This window comes from Chinchilla lanigera, unplaced genomic scaffold (genome assembly GCF_000276665.1).
Source record: "Chinchilla lanigera isolate Chin_1 unplaced genomic scaffold, ChiLan1.0 scaffold00015, whole genome shotgun sequence".
NCBI lineage: Eukaryota > Metazoa > Chordata > Mammalia > Rodentia > Chinchillidae > Chinchilla > Chinchilla lanigera.
The window spans coordinates 16,992,599-17,013,835 of NW_004955416.1; the positions used below are offsets into that span (position 1 = coordinate 16,992,599).

Sequence of the window (21,237 nt, forward strand, 5' to 3'; positions counted from 1 at the left end):
GTGTATAAAAGAGTAGGAATGTCTTTAAAAAAAAAAAAAAAGCAAACCCTAAAATCTATCCAACTGTGTTTGCTGGCTTAGCATTTAAGACTTTCTCCTGTGTTCATCCTTAGAGCAGCTTCAGAGAAGAGCCTTTTGACCTTAAAGGAGAAGCCAAGAGGTAGGGCTTGTTTATAAAGGGAGAAGGTGCAGCCCACAGCTGCAGGCCTCGGATGGCGTCCCGGGCCGCCACATGCTGAGTGGAGGCCTGGCTGCATTATGCCTTTCATCTGCCACTGCCCTCGTCCCACGCACCCTGGGCCCAGGTGCAGTGTTGGGACTGTGGAAGTCAGTGGGCCCCAGAACTCTAACCTTCTCCCAGAGCTGGGAGGGGCATCCAGAGGTTATCCAGGCCCTATTTCATTGACTTCTCATGTTTTGGAACCATATGATACTTACAGGTTAACAAATACAGCTTTTCCCCTCAGACCACCAATTTCATGGAGGAGGACACTGGTGCCGAGGGATAGGCAGGTGGTGTGATGTGACCCTCAGACCCCGCAGGATTGGGAGTTCAGGCTCTCACTGGCCTGCCCCCAATGGGTGATCCCATACACACATGGTCCTCTGGAAATTCAGACTGAGGGTGCTGCAGGTATTAAAGTGGCCCTTGAGGTGAGCTTTTGTTCAAGGCTCTTGGCATATAGATTAAGATAAGAAAATTATGCTTTGGACAATCTGAAGTCTTTCTTTTAAAGAGTGAAATCATAACAATCTTTTGGCTCAACTACGTCATTAGTGAAAACGGGAACATTGAGAGCGTAAAGGAAGTGCAGGCTGCCAGGACCACAGAGGGGGCATTGATACAGTGAGATGAAAACTCGGATGACCTGACTCTTCATTCAGTGCTCTTTGGACTCAGTTCCATGGCTTCCCTGTATGGTAGACCTTTTCTCTGCCTGTCTCGCCCTCCGGAATGCTAGAGGTGTCTTGAGTCTCTATGAGTACCACTTTCATGGGAATTCTCAGGGGAGAGCTTAACTAAGAACTTGGGGTGCTTGTGTTTCTTAATGTCTTTGTAGTTCACAGAGTGCTTCAGCTGCTGTTATCACCATCCTAGGCTTCCCTGAGAATTTAACCCTGTTTGTTTTTCTAAGTTGAATCCTTATCTTTTGATGGAACTCAAGGATTTTATCCATGGCCTCAGAGGGGAGAGTGCCGAAGTGATAAGTGATCAGTAAGGCTCCTCCCACACTGCAAGCCTCCTTCCTTTAGAATGAAAGGGGCTCTTTTCATGACCCAATGAACATCACATTTTCCAATGAGTGGAGTGGTGCGTTCAGTTCCCAAGTTAGCTCTGGGTCTGTGAAAACCCCATTTTGTCCACCTGTCCTTGTCCTCATCACAGCTGTTCCACCGGTCAAATCAGTGGATGGGTTGGAAATTCAACTCCAGCTCAGAGAAGCTACATCAGGCAACTTGCAGTCTACAGAGGCCTTGCATGTTCTTTGTGTCCTCTCCCTCTGTGAGGCTTCAACCTTCTTCTGCGTGGGGATGTACTTGTGGATGGTAGTTTCTGCTGTGGTACGCATTGCAATGTTTACTGAAGTAATTAAAATATGCCAAGTGTTCCCCCACCCCCAGTTTGTGCCTTTTCCCCAGCTACTTCTGGCACTTTTAGTTGTCAGTTAATAAAACAAAAGGTGGCCCAAGGGCTGGAATCTCCCTCCAGCTAAAAAGATTAATTTAGAATGATGTGGAAGGAGTAGATGTCACCTGTAGCGACAATCGTGTCTTTGTGGTAGATCTGTGCAAGCTGCAGGATGTACCCTACCAGGAGGGGGCAAATCAATGACAGAGAGAAAAGAAGGGAGTGCATTCTGGTTCATTTATTGCAGCAGCAGAAAACCAGAAAAGACTGCTCACCTTTCCACAGGGCAGCCATACAATGACAGTGATAGTTATCGACACTGGGAATTTACTTCCTAATCCAGTTTAAACCCATATTGTCCTTGACCGTGAAATATCCTCACGTACTTGTACACATAGGAATGCACAGTTCATTCCCTTGTATTGTCTAAATCTTGGGTCCAGAGAATGCTTCTTGCAAATATCCATAAGAGAACAGTATACCAGCACTGCTTCAACTATATTACAGTTTTTCCTATGATAGTTACTTTCTAATGAATAGTAAGACTTACCAAGTGCCAGGCACTAGGCAGAATACTTCCTATAGATGATTTTTTCGTTGCCATGGCCATTTTAGGAGACAAATGCAAACTGGTGTTTAATAGATGGGGAGATGAAGGTTCAGAGAGATGAAGTGATTCCCAATGGTATGCAGCCTCTGCCATGAGGTCTGTTTATGAGTGGGTTACCTTTTTCTATTCTGGAGTCCCGTATTTACAACCACTAACTTTTCTAATGAGAGATCTGACCCGTGCTACATGGAGTGAGCAAAGTGCTAAATTTGTCTTGCCTCACTTTACCTCTCCACTGGCCTCCAAAATGCAGCTACCTGCCTCCTCCCAACCCAGCTGACCTCCAGAAACTTCTGGTTGTGAGGAAAGAGAGACATGGGACTCACATTACACAGATGTCACAAGATCACAAGGGAAAAACCCTGGAAACAGCTACTAATGCCGACGAGTATCAGGGCAAGGCAGGAATCCCTGTCCTTGTAGGAAATAACGCTACAGCTTAGCACATGGTGCTCACTATACTTTACACACATTCCTCAATCACTCTTCACAAACTCTGTCTGAGATGAATGAGCCCAGGAACACCGAACAGAGGTTTCTGTGCTATCTGTTCTTAGGGCAGCGATTTGAGGCCCCTTCAGTGGATGTGCAAGATGCTCCCAGGATCCAGGCATGGAGGGCACAATGTGATAGGCTCCTGGAGCCTTGAAATTAGACAAAAGTCTTCTATGAATCAGGCCAGCTCACCTAGTCTCAACTAAAGCTCGAGGGTTGGCATTTAGCCTGGGCTTACCTGGAGATGTGGTCTCATTGTCTTGTGAGGGAGAATATTTTACCAAATGTTAAAAAAGCCCTTGCCCTTGTAGTACCCATGGTGTACATCTACTGTCTATTTAGGCTCCAGACGTTCCATAATAAAAGTAGAATCCAGTGCCATCATCTTCAGGCATATCTGTCTTGGTTACTTTTCTCTCATTGTTGAGGCAAAATACCCGAGACCCCAAATTAAGGAAGGAAAGGTTTATTTAGCTCACAGTTTGTGGAGGATTCAGTCCATAATCAGTTGGCTCCAAGGCAGCGTGGTATGGCACAGGGGCAACAATTCAAGGCAGCAGAAGACAGCCAAATCAGCAAGAGCAGAAGATGGGGAGCAGTCCTCTTCTCCTCCCTTGTACTGTATATGGGCTATCCACCCAAGTCCACACCATCTCCGGGCCCTCCTCTTCCACAAGCACATGTCACAAAGTAAGGCCCCGCCCCCTGCTGAATCACTTAGTTGAACTTTTGAACTTCTCAAATAGACACAGTTAACAATATTCCAGAGCAAGAAGGCCATGTCCTTTTCACCCCAGGATGTAGAACTGCTGAGTTACTTAGTTAAGCTTCTAGACTCCTCAAGTTGACACAATGTATCAACCATAACAATATCCAATCCATAGGAGGTATTATTATTATTATTATTATTCTCACTGAGAAGAATTAGTGGAGTCACTTCCTAACTTTACCTTTTGAAGAAGAAGAAGCCATCTCATTGCTTACTTCGTTAAAGTCAAATCATCTTGTTCTGCCTTTTTCTCCTGCCATGAAACCTCACACCCAGGATACATAGTTACTGAACCTAGTGCAAAGGAAGTATTGCATGTTTAGCCAGCCCTGCTTTGCCTTCTCTGCAATTCGTTTTAGCTAAGCTTTTCTAAACAGCCTGCATCCAAGGATCCAGACTGGCAGCTATGTAGACCTTGGCAGTTCCTTACAATCACTCCCAGTGGTTTTAGGTAGAATTATCTTTAATTTACAAAACCCATACAGAGAAGCACTTGGAGTGTGGCAATGGCTAACTTCTAGCTGAGGCTCTACCTAGATTGACTGCCTGACTTTTCATCCCTGAACTTGTTTTTCACCCATGAATCAGAGATAGCTGCCTTATTGTTGGAAGAGTTCTCTTGACACAAAGTCCAAGTCCATGGAAAACTTGGAAAATGCTGTATAATAAAAAAAACCTTATCATTAAGAAAATAGTAGCATCATCCAAGGACCATTCAGAGTCTAAATAATGTCTAGATGCCTATGAATTGCCTCTGTCTCATTTACTATGTCATTCCCATATGTGTTCTGAGTAAGTGTGTTATTATCCCCATTTTATACACAAGGAAGTTGAGTCTTTCAGATGTTATATAAGGTGGCTTAGCAGGTGACTAGCTTTTTCTGAGTTACACATCATTTCCTTTATTCCTCTGGACCCTATGTTTCTTCTTCCTATCTGCACATTTTGATATTGGTTCTCATAACTTTTAGATTTTGTGGGGCAACTGAGTGTTTTGCAAAGGTGATCTTGTTTGAAAGAGATTACTTTATTTTGGCTAAGTAAGTTTGAACCTAAACTGGAACCACAGCCAATGCCTGGGCTGTGGAGGGAATTTTTGTTTTTAAATCTAACATTACTAGGAGGATTTATCTTGCCTTCCTTTATGTGTGTGTGTAATGATGAGCACTTGAGATCTGGGTGGAATTTAGTGTGATCTGTGGTTCTGAGCTGACTTGAGGCCTCCAGCGTTGTTCAGTGGATTGAATTCTTTTAACATCTCTAAAGTTTGTTTCCTGTGGAAGATTTTAGTGCACCCAGGAGGCTCCAACTGAGTCACTCAGAAAAGAAAATAAGGTCCAAGTTATTCTTCAATGTATATTTTTGGACTTGCAGGGCCTGCTCAATAAAAATTATATTATGTGGGGGCAATAAAGGACAGTGAGGTCTTTGAGTGAATGCCACCATATAGGAAAGATTTAGAAAGGGGAAAACAAAGGGAGAAGTTATAAAAGGTGTGTGTTCCTGGAGCTCCCGTCTGAGAACTTTGCCCCTGGCATATGCAGCTCCAGGTAAGAGAATGGAAAGAATCATAATGGGCTTATTTATCCTCTAGGCTCATGCTGCTAAACAGCTTGGCTCTTAACTCCTTGTAGTTTTGGAAGACTCCAAGGGTTTTCCTAATCCTGAAGCTAGAGGCTCCGGCTGAGATAGTCATCCCCCTGAGATTCTGCTAAACGGTTGCCATTTGGGTAAGCTGCCACAGAGCCTGCTCCGAGGGAGCAGTGCTGTAATGATGTTTTTGCTATTTCTCTCTGCACCTTCCCTCCAAAGAACCCAAGCACCTACTAGACTTGGGCTGAGATCTTCAGTTCCTATCAACAAGAAGCTAGATAACAGTCTGCTCCCTTCTCTTGGGGAGAGGAGGAGAGGCACAAGGAAGGCGAATAGTTTTGACTTGATAAATCAGAGGTCCAATGTTATTGTAACAAGGACATGAATCTTTCCTCACAAGTTTCCCTGCAATAGAAACCAGGGAGTTTCCATAGCTGAGTGAAGCCACAGATGGACATGTATTTGCATCCTTAAGTCATTCATCTACACAACCTGGAGGAAACACATTTTTTGCCCAGTGACCCAAAGTCCATGTACATAAGGGTGGAAGAAGGGAAACTATAGAACTAAATTTTAATCTCTGTAAGACTCAATGTGTATTTTTGCATTTTCATGCTTTTGTGTATACACTCTACACTCCAGCAATAAGTCTACATAAAAAAGAGCAAAACTCTAGGACTTCAGTTTCATTTTATTTACTATCCTAGCAACCTTAGACAAGATACTGCCTCCTTTCTTCCCAAGGCTTCTATGTCTGGAAGTGGATGTGGAAGTTTCCAAGCTCTTTGCAGTCCTGTGTGCTTATGCACAGAGGCTGAAGTGTTACATCTCTCCTTTCAAGCCCTGGATTCAAAAGAACTTGAATTTGAGGGGTTGGTCAGGGTGTGATTACAGGCAAACTGGTATCCCAAAGACACATCAGGAATCCAGGTGGCATCTGAAGAGAATGTAGGCTCAGCCACCAAAGAGACATGCCTACGTAATGAACAAATGGGGCCTGGGAAGTAAGCTGAAGAGCTGTTTCACAGGACAGCACGCAAAACTCAGGACAGCCAAGCAGAGATAGGAGGGAGAGGAGGGCAGGAAGGGGGAGTAAGGATTGGAACTGGGGAAAGTTTCTGAAGAGCTATCTCTAAGGCTCTGGAGGGCTCCCATATATGTGTAGAGGGAACTATTGAGAGAAGCCAGCAATTGGAGAGGGTGGACAGTGAAAAGGATTAATTCTAGGAAGGAGGTTTCTGTCATTTCAGAAAGAATGTTTGTAGGCTGTGAGCAAAGCTAATCCATGAGGTTAGATGAAATTATTTATTCTTGTTGCGTCTCATGAGACAGGACATGTTGGAAGAAGACTTAATATGCTTCTTTCTACATTTAGGACATTTACTTCTAGAAATGTCCAAAGGAGGTTTCACCAACCCCATGTGATCTAGACATGGCTGACAAGCCTGTGTCCTGTACCTGTGTACACAAGTGTCTGCACAAAGCAGATGCATCGACACACACCTATGTTCATGCAAACATCCTGTCTCCTGACATAGGTGTGTGTGCATACAACCATCTATAAGAAGCAAATACTGGTGTGCATCCTCTGGATGTGAAATTTCCAAGCTCTCTAAAGTAAACATGACATCCATTTTAACCAATATTTAACCACAGCCTATACTTAAATACAGGATGACCACAAATTGCATATTTTTCATTAATTTTCATAGGTAATATAACAGGGAATATACAATTTTATCAACTGTATTCTGTATAAGAATTGACTAGTTTAAATAGCACTTGCCTGAGTGATGCTCAGCATAGTACATAAACAAAGGCACCGTCCAAGTGACCCTTGGTGTAAGCTGTTCAGTGGTGACTGTTCAGTGGTACAGTTAAAGACTGGAGTGGTGACTGCTGGGACTGAAGCTGGTACAGCATTATGGTTAGGTGATTGCCACCCTTGACTGAGGCTCCCGTCAGACATGACCAAGCAGGATGACAAGAAGCAAAGCCTGCTAAGGCTTATGGGAAATAAACTTTTCAAGAGATGAAGAAGACATATGCTAAGCTTTTCATTTTTTCCTTAATGTGCATGAAGTTTCTTCGTTGTGCTAAGCATGCAATCAATTTTAATGCAACATTACAATAGAATAAATAAAAATAATAGCACCATAAATGACAGTCTTCCCGTTAACACAAGTTGCAAAGATTTTACAGCTCTTTAGCACTGCTTCCTTAAAGGACATGTGTTGTCCTCTCATCTACTTCCATAGATTCTGACTCAACCCATAAAGATTGGTGAATACAGAGGAAGCTTGAATCCTTCCATTGGTTCCACAAGTAGTACACCTCTGAAAGCGTGTGTGCTTACCTTTGCTGTCTTGTTTTCTTTATATTTAATACAGGTTACTGTGACTCCTTTATGTCACATCACAGTTGTATGAGGATGAATGCTTTGAATCTCTGGCAGAGAAAGGCTTTTTGTGAGTTCTTTGGACTCCACTAGCTGCCTCAATATCTCTGCCATTAGATAAGGAAGCTGAGAATTTTCTAGAGATCAGCTGAATCTCTCTTTAACCCAGGGAACTGGATTCCCTCTAATTGCAACAAAGTCAGAGTTACACAGTGGAAACGAGCAAGTTGATAATTTCGCCATCCTTAGGCCATTTCCTGCTCAGGAAAGGCTAATTTAGAAGAGAAAGGAGAACTGTAGGTGGGGAAGTGTGAGGTCCTAAGGGTGGTGGTGAGGTGGCGCTCTCCTATGTGGAGTATTTTGTACCAATAGGATCTTGGCCCTGAGAGCCTGTGGCCACTCCACTGTCATCTCTGCTGTCACTTACTTTTGGCCCTCAAGGGCAAGGCTGAGAGCACAGACCAAGGTCTGGAAAGACAGAAGCGGGCTTTGTGGTTTTAGGCAGGCACCTGGGGCTTGAGATGAGGAAGTCGTTCATTCTCCCATAGTTTCCAATTCTCTCCCCTTATCAAGTGACAGCCTGATGATGACAGAATGCAGACTTGGGCAAAGACAAGGACTCCAAACTTTTCAATTATACACAGAGTCTCCAGACCAGTGGCCTTCAAACTTTTATGCCCCTAAATCATTTTGAAAAACCGTACATGACCCTTGCATAGTCTAAAGTGCCATCAGTAATCTTCAGCATAATTTTAAATAGTTGCAAGTGATGCCATTTCTAGAATGTTGTAAACATTGGCATTAAGAAAATACATCATTCCTTTAATGCAGCTAATGAACTTTAAATACCAGAGCAATTTGGTACAGCATCTATTAAACACATGAACAAGTTCTTAAACAGTCAGTTTTACATGGCTCCTTTTTCTTCATGGATTTACATTCTCATTCCAGTTACCCCATCGAATTTTATTATTATGTAATTTAGTTTTATGCTTGAAAGCCTTTTACTGACCACTCTATCATAATCTACTGTGACCAAAATATGTATAGAGATTTAAATTTAATTTTTAATGTCCAACGACCCTAACTTTGAAAATGTTAAGAGTTTTAGAATTATCATTACCATTATTAAGTACATAGAAGCAGGCAGTTGATCAAAATAATATTTCTATATATCAAAACTTTTGATGAATATGAAAGATAAAAAGTTAAATTTTAACGGAAAAACATCTCGTACTTTTCAATTACTGCATGTATTCATCAACGGATGCATCATTATTTATCTTTAAAATTAGGAAGATTCAGCATCTATTCTATCCTTGTTTTCATTTTTATAGATGCAAAAAGCAGGAAATGTTCTTCACAATAATGAAATTGATGGGAAAAGAAGGGACTCTTGTTACTAAAATGTGACTCAATCCCTTGAACTATGTAGTTATTTGCCTGAATCCACATATTGGTCTCTTATCAATAATTATTCTTAATCTTTTAGGTGATAATACTTTTAGGTTTGCCTATCCTTCATTTATTTGAAAAATATTGGAGACTACTCAACTTGCAAGTGGATTTGTTTCTCAGTTACTAGAGACAATCATTTTCAACACCTATAACAATACCTCATAGAGCTTTTCACTTTGCACTGTGTAAGTTTTCATTCCTGAGGTTTAGTATATGTGAGAAATTTGTCTTTCCTTCTGAGAGTGGTATGTCTGGGTTCAGGGGGTAACAGCCTATATTGGTTAGGATTCTCTAGAGGTACAGATTCGATATAAAATACATGTATGATTGTACAAGGGATGTATGAAATAGGCTCATAAAGACAGAATAAAAGAGTTGCATTGGGCTTCTGCCGTATCAGAGATGGAAGAATCCAAAATGGCTGCCTGTGTGCTAGAGAGCTGGAGGATCCAGCAGTAGTTGAAGGTTGAATGTTGAAGGCCTGGAATCTCACTGCACAGACTGTGTCAGAAGGCTGAAGAGTCTGCACTGGAAGACTGAAGGAATTAGAGACCAAGGCCCAAAGAGAATTGTGAAGACTGGAGCTTCCCTGAAGAAAAGGGAAGTCTTCCTTTCTCTCTCTCTTTTTATGACAACCAGGCTACAAGTTGATTGGTTTCCCTTTTTAGTTTATGCCCCACAGGCCAAAAATCCACAGACAAACCCAGACTTTACCAATCTGCTAAGCAGTTCTTATTCATGTTAAGTAGATATACCACAATTAATGATCACATTGTGCAAGAATATTGCTAGGCCACAGAGCATTTTAAATTCACTTTTAGAAAAATTCCATACTACAGTTGAGGCTTTTCAATATCCCTCATGACTACCCTTGCTCAAGTACATGTTGGGAAGACCTTAGATATCCCCATAGTTCTGAAGACCTGGTCTTAAAATCACTTCAGTGGATACTGTATTCTATTCCTGTCTGTTACAAGGGTTGGAACTCTAGGCCTCATCCATGGGACAGTGGGGGTATAAGAATAACATGAGATACATTAAGAGGTGCCTTTTCCTATCAACAACAACGAAACACTGGAAACAATGCAAGGGCCCACTAATACAATGTTGACTGGATAAACTATGGCACTGTTATATGCACAGTTGTGTCCTTTACAAGGAATGAGCAAACCCCAGTGAAGGAAGCAAAGTGTAGAAAAGAGAAGTGAATCTGTATCTCTCCTTGCTTGTATAAAAAGCAGCCAAAGAACCTGGGTCTCATGGCAAACACCTATAATTCCAGCACACTGGGTAGCTGAGGCAGGAAGATGGCAAGTTCCATCCCACGTTGGGAAACTTGGTAATGTAGTGAGATCCTGTCTCAAAATGAAGAAAAATGGGCTCAAAATATAGCTCCTTGCAAAGGTCTTGAGTTAAATTCTCATTGCTACAGTAATAAAACAAAATAAAAATGATAAAGCAACGGAAAAATAACAGAAATAAAGCAAAATTGTTTCTTGTAGGTGGCGGATGAGAACAGGATGGAGAGAATAGGGATGGGAACATGCATTGCTTAAAAGTGCCTTGTTTTGTTCTCTCAACCCTGAAATCATGTATCAATTCTTACATGATTTATAAGCATCATCAAATCAAACAGAAAATAAAAAACAAAATAATTCCTAAAAATAAAAAGGAAAGTAAGAGGGAAAAAAAGGGCTGATTATGTGGAAAGTTGGTGCTTCTGCATATAGAAAGAAAATTTCAAATGACTGAAATAAAGCTGAGAGTTGAGGGTGTGGCTCAGTGGTAGAGCACTCGCCTAGCATGAATGAGATCCTCGGTTCAATCCCAGCACTGCAGGGGGAAAAAGCTGTGTAACATCATAGGAATCAATATTTTCAGCATGAAAGAGAAGTAGAAACATAAAAGTCAAAGAAGTTAAGTAAAAGCTCTGTAATCCTAACTTTGAATTTAGAAAAACGTACATGAACTCATGTTGCACTTTATTTCAAGAAAAAGTTTTTTCTAGCTATAAGTTTCCTACTAAAAGATCTAGAAATCATGCTTACTCCAGTAGCAATAAGCAGTCCTAGGTTCCATATGATAATCTCTGAATTCTGTTGTTCATCAGAAGGACCCAGAAATCTTTGGATCCAAGACTGGAGCAGGAAATGTACACCATGACCCTAGGATACCCTTTCACGTTAGAAAGCAAGGATGCCACTAAAGACTACTGAGGTTATGTGAGAAGACACAGGTACTAGCTTTTAAGAGTTTATCATTAACCGAAGATGGGGCATCAAGCATCAAAAGAAACAACTACAACAGAACAATGTGTGTGTGTGTAAAAAGCAGTAAGTGTTGATGATGCTTTTCAAAACAAAACAAAACTCAGCTTGATCACCTGTGGTGAATGTTAGGTAATATAAAAGGGGAAAGTATTAATTTTGCCTGTTTGTATAAACTGTTACCAATAACTGATGGAGGAAAGTTTTTAATTCATAAAAGATTTCCAGTCAAAATATGCAGAGGGACTGAGGGACTGCTATAATTAGAACGTCAACCTTTAACAATCACTAATGAAATAATGGCCCTGGGCAAGGAACGTCAGTGATTGCGAAAATTGTTAGGTGAAAGGAAACTTCAAGATGAGATGGAATCCACTGATCAGTCTCAAAATCCCGACACAAAAAGACAGACATACTTTGCCCCTGTTGTGTTGTGGAACTTGGAACTGATCAGTAAAATCAAGTATTTTTGATGATAGAAAATGCAGTAGGTTGAGGACCGGATGAAATGACCTGTGGAGATAAAATGAATTAAACTTGGACATGAAAATTTCTGTAAAATGAATGATTCAAAAACAATGTGGGAGCTGGGGGAATCTTAGACTGAGACTTAAGAAACATTACTCAATTCAATATGCAAGTTTCTTTTGGGTCAAACTTTCTTACAGCACTTGAGAACATAGGAGAAATGTTAACATTGAATGATAATGGATATAAAGAAATTAGTGGCATTTTGGTCATGCTAAACAAAATAAAGAGTCAGTATTTCTATCATTTAAAAATATGTCTTCCAATCTTTGTATTCCTTTGTTCAGAGCTTATCAAACTTTCTCCACAAAGGACCAGGTAGTAAATATTTTAGGTTTTCAGACATTCTCTAACATAGCTTTAGGGTGATGTTAATGTGTCCACTTACCCATTTTTACATGAATAAGACTAATTAAACTTATTTTCATTGACTTACTCTTTAGTATACCCTAGACATCTTTTTGTATCAGTACACAAAGCATTTACATTATTCCTTGCTAACTACTGGATACACCTTTAATGATGAGCAAACATGTTTTCATCCTTAGCAACAATGAAATAACTGACTTCACCCAGACATTTTTGCATACACAAGCTAATATTTGTCTAAGACTCCAGGAAATTGCAATTGCTGGGTTTGAAGCCACTTGCCTCTTTAGTGTAGACAGATTTTACAAAGAATCTACCCTAGAAAAGACCACTCTCACCAGTGGTACAGGCAAGTAAGTTCTCATCACTGTCTCCAGCATCAGATAACATCTATCCTTTCCAGTTTTTTTCAAATGACATGCAAATATGTGTCTGTGTTGTTTTATTTAGTATCTCTTCATATGTTTGTGACCATTGGTAGCTATTTTGCGGGTCATCTGCGCTTAACCCTTCACTCATCCTTCTGCTGGGTTGCTTTCTCTAACTAGTTTGAATAATCACTTTGTATTATATAGATTTTTAATTCCTTGTCTGTTATGTATATTGCAGAAATTTTCTGTCATTTGTCTTTTAACTATGATTATTTTTTCTTTTACCATGCAAAAGTATTTGATTTTATAAGTTGTATCTCTAAATCTTATCCTTTATGACTTCTTGAGCATATGTCTTATGTAGGAAGGCTTTCCACTCCTGAGTTTATACAAATATTTTTGTAAGTTTTCTTCTAATATTATTATTGTTTTGTTTTTTATGTTTAGCTCTTTAATCCATCTGGAAATGATTTTTGTATATGGTGTGAGGTAGGTATCTAAGTGTATTTTTTAATGAATAGTTCATTGTCCCAACACTTTTATTACTAACCCATCATTTCATATTATTAAATTCCAATATTTATATATGGGTCTACATCTAGACTCTCTAGTTTGTTTCATTAATGAATTTGTCTATCCCTATACCAAAACACAGTGTGTTCATTGTATAGCTTGATAAAAATGTTTGGCTGGTAGACTAAATCTCCATCATTGTCCTATCTCAACAAGATTTTATTGGATATTTACTACCTTAGGTGAATTTTGGATTCATCTTGTCAGTGTCCATGTACCATTTCACTGGGGGCTGCATTTAGATTGTACTGAAATTTTAGATTAATTTGAGGAAGGAATGACAGGTTTATGATATTCTTCTTATACAAAGAAATGATAAAACTTTCCATTGATTTTAATTTAATTTAATTTGATTTTTTCACTACTTTTATTTAAACTGTTTTCTGTTAAGGTTTACGTCTAGGTGTTTTAAAGGGTTTTATTACTATTGTACAAACTGTTATTTCTCATTGTACTCTTAAGTCATTGCACTGATATAAGAGTATTTTGGCTATTATATATTTCACTTATATCTGGGTAACTTACTAATAGAATAGTTTTAATTGCTTTTTAGTTTATTGTTTCCTTTTCAATATTTCTATCCTATTTTTAATTTCTCATTTTATTGCACTGGCTAGAGCTTTCTCAACAGTGTTTCATGAAATCAGTGGCAGAAGTAATCTTTTATATTTCTAATGTTTTACGAACTATTCTGATATGTAGCATTTTTTTTTTTGTTTGTTTGTTTTGTTTGGTTTTTTTTCTCTGGTACCGGGAACCGAACTCACGACCTTGCGCTTGCCAGGCAGGCGCTTTGCCGCTGAGCTAAATCCCTAGCCCCTGATATGTAGCATATTGAGTGAAAGATGTTATCTTCTGTTACTAATGGATTAGGACTTTTAATCAGAAGAGAGTATTGGAAATTCTAGGCATTTTTGAAAGGAATTTTTTCTTTTTCTTAATTTAGTAAATATAAACACATATTTCCTAAGGGTGAGACCTTCTTGATTTATATTGTAAATCTTATTGAATTATAATATGGGATTCTTGTGATAGATACATTGTTGACTTGATACTGCTTAGATTTGGAGACTGCATTCATAATAGATAATTTTATACATATAGAGATTAAATTATGTTTTTCTGTCTTCATATTTTAAGGCTATAAATTAAAGTGACAATTGTGTTATCAGAGATATTTAAGCCAAAGAGAGTGGTTTGAGAAAGTTTCTGTATTGTTTTTGTTTTGCAAAAATATAAACAGGATGGAAAATTTTAGTAGAGCTCACCCTTGGAACCATCTGCACCTTGTATTTCTAATGCATGAATTACTTGTGCTACAATTTTAATTGTTTTTATATTCACATTTTCTGCTTTTCATTATTATTTTCTAGTAAATCAATCATTGCCTTTATATTTGAAAATTATTGTTTTGTTACTCTTAGAATTGTATATTTATCTCCGCTACTCTCCACATGACCTTGTCATGGGTTTATATAACTTTTGGAAGAATGAGCAATTGATTGTATAGGTCATTTGCTTTCTGTTTGTTTGTTTTGTTTTGTTTTGTTCCATTCCAAGCTATCAATTTATTTTATTTTGTCTTTACAATTTATTTCTTGTTCATTTTTTTTTGCATTTGTTTTTAGGTCTCTACTATCCTTTATTTTGAAACTTTATTTAGCTTGTTATATTTTAACTATTTTTAAAATAATTACTTAGATGTTTATGTATTTTTTCCAAGGATTGCTTTAGGTATATCCCTATGTATACAATGAATAGGATTTTGGTTAGTGCCATAATACATAATTTCACCTTATTTTCATGTTCTCTTTACCAAGTAGTTTTTTAGTTGCTGAAAGGGAACATTTTAAAAGGTTGTCTTTTTCTTGTTAATTTCTGTTCTACCTTTTTTAAATTCAAGAATATTTCTTATTTGTATTTTATATGTACTTTTCCTCTTAGAATTTCAGATTTTCTTTGAGGTTTAATATGAATGATTGTTTCTTATAAGCTTTTATAGTTTAATTAAAATTTAATTTATAGTTTAATTAAAATTATAATTTAATTAAAATTATTACCTGAAAACTTTTTAAGCAGTCTGGTAGACATACACAGTCACAACATGTTTCTATTCACTGGAACTCACTATTTTTGTTTTTGAAATGTATCTTAATTTACATTAGCATCTTGACCTTTTAATTTGTGAAAACTGCTTTAGATTCCTATTATAATGATAGCTTTGCCAGTTTCCTTTTGTTCATATCTTGTCTTTAACTATATATATATATATATATATATATTTTTTTTTTTTTTTTTTAACTGGGGATAGAACCTAGGCCCTTTACTGTGAACTACATCCCCAGCCCTCTGCAATTTTTTTATTCTGAGGCAGGGTCTCTGTAAGTCATTAAGTTGTGCAGGTTAAGTATGACCTTATGATTCTCTGTCTCACTCAGCCAGAGCCCTGGAATTAGAAGCATGTGCTACTATGCTGTTTACACATTCTTTATACTTATTTTATAGAGCATTGCTATGCTAATTGAGCATAAAATTTCATGATTATTTTAATGATAAATTTTCCATCTTTAAATATGATATTAAATGTGATATAAAAATGACACAAACCACTTTATTTCATTCTTAACTTTCTGAATTCCTTTTACCAATACACTTGTGAAACAATATAAAATGTATAAAAATCAATAAAAGAACTGGCCGTAAATACCTGTATATTCATAAATACTTATATGCAAAAGTATATATTTATATGCATATATATGGACAATTATATTTTTAATTTCATTTCTTGCAATTTTATATCCTTTTATTTTCAATTTGTTTTGCGATTTTGTTTAGATTTGGCTTTTCAAAATAACATGAATCTTGTTCTTCTTTATCTAAAATTTTCTTAAGAGGTAGTATAACTCATTTGTATTGGCCATCTACAATAATTTTTTAAACTTCTTTTTCATTTTGTACCTTATTGTAATTATTCCTATTTCTTTTGATAGTCTTCTTGGTATTGATGAAAGATTTTTAGTTATATTTTCCTAAAGCTGGTTAGGAGTCTGTATTTACTACTGCTGTCCTTCTATAAGCTGTTTTAAAATTTTAGCAAGCATACTTAAAATTTAAGTTATACTCAACAACTGACTAGTGTCTGTGAGATCTTTTCCCTACTTTCTAAATGATAAATCCTTTATCATTTGTTAGTTATTTCTGTAGCTACTGTTTGATGCATTTATTGTTGAAATTAACTAGATAAATCTAGTTTCATTCTAGATAAATGTTTGTAGTAGAAGTTATAGTAGTACTATTAGCATTTTTGGGTACTATTATTTAATTTATGCTCCATTTTACAGGAAGCCTTTATTAGTATTGTATTTCCTTTTACCATCCAATTAGCAATTATTATTTACATTTAAATAGCATTTTGTGACATTTTTCTTTACATTGTGTGTAATCTTCCAAGTCTTTGTATATCTTAGATCCTTTTTTTCTGTTTTTCTAGAATGTCTCCTCAGTGAATTTCTGCTTCTTTATTTTGTGAAAGGCTATATGTAGTGAAATGTCTGAGTCTTTGCTTTGTGCAGAAGAAATACCTTCTGTTGTCTTTATACTTGATATGGTTTTATCCTGATTATAAAAATCTCAGGCTCAAAATAACTTTCCATAAACCCATTATTATCAGTTATCTTCTAAAACTCTTCAAGTGGACGAGGAAAACACGATTTCCCATTTTAGAAACAAGCCTTCCCAAGTCATTCTTCCTGAAATGCTCATCATTTCTTCTCCTCCAACATGTCCACCATGCAAATGAGGAATTCATATTAATAGTTTATAACAACATCTATAAAGAACTCTTCTTTAATCAAAGATAAGGTCTTTTGTACCAACAAACTCCATGTATTAGCCAAAAAAAAAAAAAAAATCTAATTTCTATAGCTCTATTTAGCAATGGTACAGTTAGTTCCTGAGTTTTAAAACATGCTGGGAATTTTCTTCCACTTATGCTAATACCTCTAGCCTACTGGGCAATGAAGTTCTCCCTAATGTTTTCCTCAGGGAAGGGTACCGTGCGTTTTTTCCCTGTCAGTCACTCTCTCTTGCCCTTGGCTTTCAGATGGATAAACCCACAAGTGGCTGATGTCCTTCTCGGGCTATTTTTGAAGAGTGTCTCCTTACTGACCTTTGATATCTTACTAAAAACTGTCATAAGTTCTTATCCTAGCCACCTGGTATTAGCACATGGACACCATGCTCCTGGAGCTTCTCTGTGTGCTTCTTTTGAAATCCTAAATTCTGAAACATCAGGATTGCGAGGAATACTATGCCTTCCCCACCTTAGCCAATGAGTCTGGCTTGATGTCTGTGATTCTTGTAGGATCACTCAGTGATTCTCCTGACTTCTTTTTGGACTTCTCCTTAAGGCAAATTTTAAGATTCTTCTGTAGTAGCACATTTTGCAACCTTCTCTCTCATTTGAGATCACTTGGTGATCTTTCTTTCCACCCTAGGTCAAGGAATTTACCCTCCCTCAGTTACTACCTGTAATTGCTCTTTTAGCTGTCTCTAGTGTTGTAAATGCCCATGTCTGTGTCTCTGCTCAGCCTCAGATACAAGTTGCATAAAATTGTGGCTATCAGAATCAGATGCATGGAGAGTGCGTCTTGTGTGAAAAGTGCAGAATGACAGGACTAGTTCTGGCTATCTGGTCACTCTGCGCCTCTGTCTTAACCCTCTTTAGGTAGGAGGACATACCATGCTCCCCATCCGCTGGATGCCCCCTGAAAGCATCATGTACCGAAAGTTCACAACGGAGAGTGATGTGTGGAGCTTCGGGGTGATCCTTTGGGAAATCTTCACCTATGGGAAGCAGCCTTGGTTCCAGCTCTCAAACACAGAGGTAAACGGGGTGAGGGGCATAGGAATCTTGATTTGGAGGCAGGCTGATAAGAGAGATCTCAAGCTTGGAATTGGACATAATGTATGAAACATCAGGTGGGATTTGGAACCAGCAGAGTGAATGTAGGCATAAGCAGGAAGAGAAAGATTCTCTGTGGGGGAAAAAAACTGTGATTGTAGGAAATGTGGAATAATTTTCAAAAGAGCATGAAATCAGATGTCTAAATTGAGACACAAGTCACGGTTCTGTTTGTTCTGCTTGTTACACTTAAAAATCACAAATGTTTCACTAAAACAGCAATGAAAACAAAGAAAAACTATGAGTTTTTCAATTGTGCCATCTTGTGGAAATACCTACTGCTTAGTATGTCCAAATAATCTGGGTTCCCAATGGTTTTAGGCATGCCAGGCCCAGGGGTGGAGAGGGATGGTGAATTGAGAAGCTCCAATTCTTGTAATTGATTAGGCTATGTGTAGGCTTCCAGGAATAGCATAAATCATAATGGTAAACTTAATGATAGCAAATATACTGCATTCTATAATTTTAATATAAAATAACAATAAAAATAGTAGTAAGTGAATTTTAATATTAACTAACATTTAACACTAGGTATTTTGCTAAGCACATTAGATATAGAAAGTCAGTAATTTTGACAAAAACACCTGTTGAGACCCAGGACAAAGGAAAAGGGGTTGTTTGGGGCCCTGGAGTAGAGAAGCCAGGGCTTCAGAGGTGAGATCCCTGGGGCAGAGAGAGAGGTGGGCTCTGGTCCCAGGCTCTCCTGCCTCCAAATCATCCAGATGCTTCTTTAACATGGGTGGACCAGAGCTATGTTGCCCAGGGAGTTAGTATAAGTCAGGGACAAGAAGAGGATCAGTCTCCTACACTAGCTGACCTATAAGAACTTTCAATTCTTTCCATGGTCTTCTGTTTTCTGGTAAAACATGAACACAAAAGCTTTTTAGTATCTAAATCTTACTGTAAGATTTAGCAAAGTGTGCTTCTGCTTAGAAGCTGTGTTCCTTTTTGCTCTTCTATATTCTGACCACTTAATAAGTGAAGTTCAAAGATTGAAAAGAAAGCTGTTTTTTAAGTCTGTATTATCTTACCATTCACAAGCTTAACGGGGCCTAACCACATTTCCTAAAGTAGGACAAAAGATTTTGCCAACCTTTTAAAATAAGGAAAGAGTACATGTCAGAATCCATATTATGGTGTTTAAAAAAATACTATTTTCCTGGAGGGTGGGAAACACACATGCACAAGCACATGTACCCACATGCCTACATGTGCATGCTGACAAGGATGTGGATGAGCTTGACAAAGCCCCTGTATAGTTTGGTGATCTAAAAAAAGATAGGCTCTGGAGATAGGGTATTACTGCTCTTAGCAGAAAACCTGTCCTGGACACCTGAGCTGGCTCACAGTACCTAACAGAGTGTTTGTGTTTTCCTCTAAGACTGCCTGGTGAGGCACTGCCCTTGGAGGCAGGCTTCCTGCCCCCAGCCACTTCCCCCACTCCACCCACCACAGCAGCCAGGTACTGGAAGTCATTAATAATGGGTTTCTCTATAAAAGTTGACAACATAGATGGTATCACATTAGAAGAGACACTACTGAGTGCTTTTGATCTTAGCATCAGAAGCTGTTACAGTGGTTTGAATTGGATCCTTTTTCATGGAGGTGAAAGTAATAGTAGTAAAAATTGGGCTGTCATACCAGTGGGGAATAAGAGTAGCTAGAGACCTAGCAGCCCTGCAGAGAAACGAGCCTAGTGTGCCATCACAGACTCCAGGAGGCTGCTGACAGTAGCTTGATAGGCCCTTCCAGGTCAGAGTGGTAGCACATTGGGTAGCACATGATGATACAAAAGAAGAAAGAAAAGCAGTTGTGTTGCCCAAGTAAATATAGACTAATAGGGACAGGGAAGAGGGCCATTTGTTCAGCTACTGGACTAGAGCTTATTCTGTTTATTTTTATCTTCACAAACAATTTTCCAATGTGGAAACTGAAATTCTGGGTAAGTAACTTGCTTGGTGTTACACAGTGGTAGAAACAGGGATTAAAATAAGTCTGAAAACTACAAGATGAAACTTGAAAATTCACATATTAAGGTTCAGCCTTGGGCTGGGGGTGTAGCTCAGTGATGGAGAACTGACCTAACATCCATAAAGGTCTGGGTTTGATCCACAGCATTCCCTCCCACCCCCAAGAGAGAAATACGCTGCAAACTATAGAACTGGTCCTGACGTGGTCTGCTATGCATTCACATGTTTTGTTTCTACTCTTTCTGGCCACACTTTCAGTATACTGACCACATGGTTCCTTTTCTTGGCTTCATGTGGTCTTTATGCTACTCCTAGGAGGAGGTCAAGTCAGATATTTGATTCCTGTTTTACCAATGAGGATGATGAGATCCTGTGAGGTTAACTGACTTGCACTGGCAGCTTAGCAGGTAGTGGTAAGTCAAGTGGTTAGTCTTAGCATTAAAGACTGTTGACCAGAACCCACTAGTAGGAGATATCAGTATAAATTCATGTTTAGTTTAACATATACACACAGATGGTTCCACATAAAATACTTATAATTAGGTGTGTATCTGTAGGTTAGAACACACACATAGTACTTTGCATTGTCAATTGTGAGGGTCAAGATTCAATGAGCACATTTAGGGGCCAGATATAAGTTTTTAGCATCATCCTCTAATAAAAGTAACCAGAGCTTTCTGAAGAAATAGCCAAGACTAGGGCTGGCAAAGTAAGTGTAAGAATCAAGATAATATCGAAGTATCAGAAAGAAATGTAGAATAAAAATATGAAATTATATCAAACCCTAGGGGTCTCTCATTGGGAAGGATTCCCAATCCCTAAAGCAGGAATGAACTGAGCAATGAAACACTGTAGAATTCAATAATAAATAAAAGCGTAAAGTAAAGCAAAACAAAACAAAAAAGACTTTAAAGGATGTAAGATACATGGCACCATACAAAGAAGAAGGAAGTAAGGGTTCTACACTCAGAAGCAAGTCTGGTTGTGTACACAGAGGTTTTGACTGAGAAGGGAAGAAACTGAATAGTTGGTCCTAACAGCAAATATGTGAGCAGGGACCAGGGAGTGCAGAGTTATTTTAAGGGGCTTTTAAAGTCACACAGACTCGTAAGAAGGGGAAGGAAAGGTCAGAAGTCAATCACGACAAGCAAGTGGAAGATGAGTGCAACTGAGTCAACCCAAATGAAATTCAGGATCATAACAGAATGAAGCAAATGGGAAAGTGGTATGTTGGGCATCA

General features: G+C 38.4%; 1 protein-coding gene across 3 annotated transcripts in view; it reads left to right on the forward strand.

The window, feature by feature from the left end:
- Nucleotides 1-21,237, forward strand: part of Ntrk3 (neurotrophic tyrosine kinase, receptor, type 3) — a 365,258-nt gene that overhangs the window by 339,668 nt on the left and 4,353 nt on the right. For 2 of the 3 annotated variants that reach the window (XM_005381579.2, XM_005381581.2), the window contains one exon: nucleotides 17,791-17,949. In XM_005381579.2, the coding sequence (XP_005381636.1) occupies nucleotides 17,791-17,949 (159 nt within the window). Of the gene's footprint in view, nucleotides 1-12,935; nucleotides 12,978-17,790; nucleotides 17,950-21,237 lie in introns of all 3 variants that reach the window. The other variant, XM_005381580.2, reaches the window with a different exon arrangement.